Raw genomic sequence first — 5,194 nt, 5'->3', positions numbered from 1 at the left:
AAAAAAAAAAAAAAAAAAAAAAAAAAATTCCCTTAATATGACTTTAATTTATTTTCATGCTTAATTCAATATGAACCTTTAGTTCTATAATTTTTGGATGTTATACAATATATATATATATATATTTTTTTTTTTTAAGGAAAAGAAACTTATAATTTTTTTATATAATAATAATATTAAATATATATTATAATGTTCACTTATTTAAATTTTTTTTTATTTATTTTATTATTAAAACAAAATGTTGTTTACAAAGAAACGAATTTTTATCAACTCTTTCTACATTTTTATATATTAATATATAAATAAATAAATAAATATATATATATATATATATATATATAATATAAATGAAAACATTTTTATTATTATTTTTTTTTTTAATTCATAATATGTTTAAAATAAATTAAATTATGTTAAAAACAAAATAATCTTTCGTTTAAACCATTAAACATATGACAAAAACATGATGAACAAATTTCCCAAAAGAATGGTTCATTTTGAAATTATATATATATTATATATATATATATATATTACAAATATAAGAATAAATTATATCATATCCTAATTGTTCTACATATAAAATTTGGTTTCTTAAATTAAAACATGAGAAATATTATCAAAAAAAAGAAAAATAAACATATATAAAATATAATATTTTTATATAACATATTTTAAAGGCACATCTTTAAATGTTATTAAAAATTTATGAAAAATATTTGTAAATACTTTTTATAGGTTTATAATAAATTGTCATACCATACATAAAAAATGATGTATAAAAAAATTATATGTATGTATGTATATATATATATATATAATATTATATATATATATATATTAAAATAATTTTCATTCTAATATGAAATACCTCTAAAGTCCAAATAAATGTAATAAAAAAAAAATATTTAATTTTTTAAATTATAGATTTAAAAAAAAATAAAAAAAAAAAATAAATAAAATATAAATATAAGAAAACATATAATATATATTCAATTGACCCCTTTTTTTTCATTTTTAAAATTGGCAAATATGTTATGTAGATTATTATAAATAAATTTATTATATATATATATATATAATATAATATTTTTAAGATTTAATATTTTTCTTTATTTTATATTTTATTTAATTTTTTTTATTTTGGAATGCATTACTAAAATCCCGATTTTTTTGTATCATTAAAAAAAATACATATATAGAAAAAAAGAGTTCGCTAGAATAAGGAAAAAGTATATTTTACAAATTTTAAAAATATAATTTAAATAAATGTAACATATAAGTTTCTCTTAATTTTTTACAAAGCTTCCCATATGTTATATATATATATGTACATGTAACCTTTGTCCATTATAATATTTTAAGAGTTATATAAAATCTATCTTATAATATATATATATATATATATATATATTTTTTTTTTTTTTTTTTTTTTTGCTTGGATTTATTTATAACATTTTATTTGAATCAATTTTTATAATAAAACACATATTGAAAAAAAAAAAAAAGTATACAAATAGACCATAATATATTCATTTATATGTCAAAATAATGATTACTTGGGTTGAATATTTTTTCACATCCGTCTGCCAATATAAAATATAGAACATTCTCTTTCATTTTGGTTATTATAACATTATGTAATATTATCTTATTTTATATTATATTATATCATATCATATCATATCATATCATATCTTATCATTTTATATATCATTTTATATATCATTTTATATAATTCCCTTTTTTTTTGTATGATGAATTATTACCACCAGACGAAGATTATTATACAAGTACTCGGCGCAGGCCAAACGGTGGGGAGGTCTTGTGTTATCGTCGAGCTAGAAAATAGAAAAGTCATGTTTGACTGTGGTTGCCATTTGGGCTATAAGGATGAAAGAAAATATCCGAATTTTAATTTATTGATAAGGAGCCCAGATAAAATTAATCAATGTCAAAAAGAAGAGTATATAGATGATGAAATTGAAGAGAATATAGAAGATGGTGAAATTGAAGAGAATGTAAATGATGAATATATAAATGATGATAATATAAATAATATAAATGATGATTATAAAGATAATTCAGGCCAGAAAAAAAATAATAGAGATATAGAAAAAGTAGAAGTAAAAGTAGAAGAAAATGTCGAAGAACCAAACTTTTATGATAATTCCAATACGGATGTTGTAAATATAAGTATAGTAAATAGTAGCATAACCGATAAAGAGAAATTAATAAATAATTTAAAAAGGATAAATGAAATAATAGATTGTGTGATTATAAGTCATTTTCATATGGATCATATAGGTGCATTACCATTTTTTACAGAAATATTAAAATATCGAGGAATAATACTTATGAGTTATCCTACGAAAGCCTTAAGTCCCATTCTATTATTAGATAGCTGTCGTGTAACTGATATGAAATGGGAGAAAAAAAATTTTGAAAGACAAATAAAAATGTTAAATGAAAAATCAGATGAATTATTAAATTACAATATTAATTGTATAAAAAAAGATCCATGGAATATTAATGAAGATAATATATATAATTGTATTGATAAAGTTATTGGATTACAAATAAATGAAACATTTGAATTAGGTGATATGTCCATAACACCATATTATGCAGGACATGTTTTAGGAGCATGTATATATAAAATTGAAGTAAGAAATTTTAGTGTAATTTATACAGGTGATTATAATACTATACCAGATAAACATTTAGGTAGTGCTAATATACCATCCTTAAATCCTGAAATATTCATATCTGAATCAACTTATGCAACTTATGTAAGACCAACTAAAAAAGCTTCAGAATTAGAATTGTGTAATTTAGTTCACGAATGTGTACATAAAGGAGGAAAAGTTCTTATTCCTGTTTTTGCAATAGGAAGAGCACAAGAATTATCTATTTTATTAGATGATTATTGGAAAAAAATGAAAATACATTATCCTATATATTTTGGTTGTGGCCTTACAGAAAATGCAAATAAATATTATAAGATTTATTCTTCATGGATTAATAGTAGTTGTATGTCCAATGAAAAAGAAAATCTCTTTGATTTTGCAAACATATCTCCATTTTTAAATAATTATTTAAATGAAAAAAGACCTATGGTTTTATTTGCAACACCCGGAATGTTACATACCGGACTTTCTCTTAAAGCATTTAAAGCATGGGCAGGAAATCCACAAAATCTAATCGTTTTACCAGGTTATTGTGTACAAGGTACTGTTGGTCATAAATTAATTATGGGAGAAAAACAAATATCTTTAGATGGTACTACATATATTAAAGTTTTATGTAAAATTATTTATTTATCATTCTCTGCACACGCTGATTCTAATGGTATTCAACAACTTATTAAACATGTGTCTCCAAAAAATGTTATATTTGTTCATGGTGAAAAAAACGGCATGCAGAAACTAGCGAAATATATTTCAAATAAACACATGATTAATTCTATGTGCCCATCTTTAGGACAACAATGTCATTTTGATTTTATAAAACATAATATTAATTATATATATATCCATAAAAATATTCATAAACATATATTACAACTAAAAAAAAAAATCACCAAACATAAACACATAAACACTACAAACATACAAAAAAAGGGTCTTTATATAAATGAAAATAAGAAAAAAAAAAATAATAAAATAAAAAAAGAATGTACATATGTAAACAAAAAAATTAAAGTTCCATTTAATGCATATATGTTTTATATACCACTAACTCATAAACCTTATATTTTCCTTTTTTCAAAAAAAAATTTATTACAATATTTAAAAACAAAACATATACCAATCATAATTCAACATAAAGAACAAAAAATTAATTCAGATCAATTGTTTTTATATAAAAATGAAAAAATAAGTAATTATCATAAAAAAAATAATGAATTAAACAAAATTATTAAAAAAGATAAAAAGAAAAAGGCTATCCATGAACACAAACTTAAAGTTCGTAATAAATTAATTCAAAAAAAAATTAATATACAAACAAATTATGATAATTGTCATAATTATAAAAATAATAAAAATAAATGCTTTAATAATTATTTGAATCATTCATATGAGTCACCAAAAAATGCTAATATGTCAAATGTAATCGATCATCTATATATAGATGAACATTTTGTAGGAGAAAACAAAAATGAACATATAATAACTAATATAAATGATCTAATAAATAAAAATAATTCAAATTGTTATCTCACAAATCAAAACATGTATTCTTCATCTAACATAACAATTCAGTCTCCAAAAAGTGACGATGATGAGACTAGCCCCATTAGTAATAATGATAATGAAGAAAGTGATATATCACAAAAAAAAAAAAAACCTTTAATAAAAAAAAATAACATTCATAGTGATGACAAATACAAGAATGAACATATAAATGAACATATAAATGAACATATAAACGAACATATAAACGAACATATAAACGAACATATAAACGAACATGTAAACGAACATATAAACGAACATGTAAACGAACATATAAACGAACATATAAACGAACATATAAACGAACATATAAACGAACATATAAACGAACATATAAACGAACATCAAATAAATAATAATAATAATATCTATGAACAAGATGTACTTGAAAATGATAGCTCATCCAATGATGAACCAAAACCTTTTAATTTTGTTCTGAAAAAAGATAAAGTTAATCTACCTTTACTTAATTTAAGATTTAAAGAAATTATTACCGTTGCATATCAAACCTTTTATAATTTTGTTCTTGCCTTTTTTCAAGAAATTGTTAATACAGAAAATAAAGATAAAATCGATTTTCTAGGTAAACGAGTTCTTATTAAAAATGTTAAATATAACGATTCTTATTTTTTTTATTTATCCTTCCATTCCTTAAGAGCTATCCATGATGGACAAAATAATTTGATCATGCAATGGTCCTATGTTGATGACTACCCAAATTCAATTATTCAAAAATTTATAAAATGTCTACATAAATATAATCAAATGGAATAATACAAATAAGTATTATAAGTATTACATATATATATATATATATATATATATGTGCGTACTTATTTGTTTGAAAATTTTTTCTTTTTTCTGTAATTTTTTTTTTATGTTATATCTTATAAATTCTTAAACAATTTTTAAGACAAATGATAAATTAAATAGACAAATAACAAAAAAAAAAA

The 5,194-nt window shown here is 20.2% G+C and overlaps 1 protein-coding gene across 1 annotated transcript; it reads left to right on the top strand.

Moving 5' to 3' along the window:
* Positions 1-1,760: 1,760 nt before the first annotated feature.
* Positions 1,761-5,015, top strand: PRSY57_0317900 (cleavage and polyadenylation specificity factor, putative; the record flags this gene model as incomplete). The annotated part of the gene is made up of 1 exon (XM_012905803.2): positions 1,761-5,015. One exon carries the CDS (start codon positions 1,761-1,763, stop codon positions 5,013-5,015), a length of 3,255 nt encoding a protein of 1,084 aa, XP_012761257.2.
* Positions 5,016-5,194: the final 179 nt, after the last annotated feature.

This window comes from Plasmodium reichenowi, chromosome 3 (genome assembly GCF_001601855.1).
Source record: "Plasmodium reichenowi strain SY57 chromosome 3, whole genome shotgun sequence".
In the NCBI taxonomy this organism is placed as follows: Eukaryota; Apicomplexa; class Aconoidasida; order Haemosporida; family Plasmodiidae; genus Plasmodium; species Plasmodium reichenowi.
The sequence above is the reverse complement of the archived record's forward strand: the minus strand, read 5'-3'. Positions and strand labels throughout refer to the sequence as shown.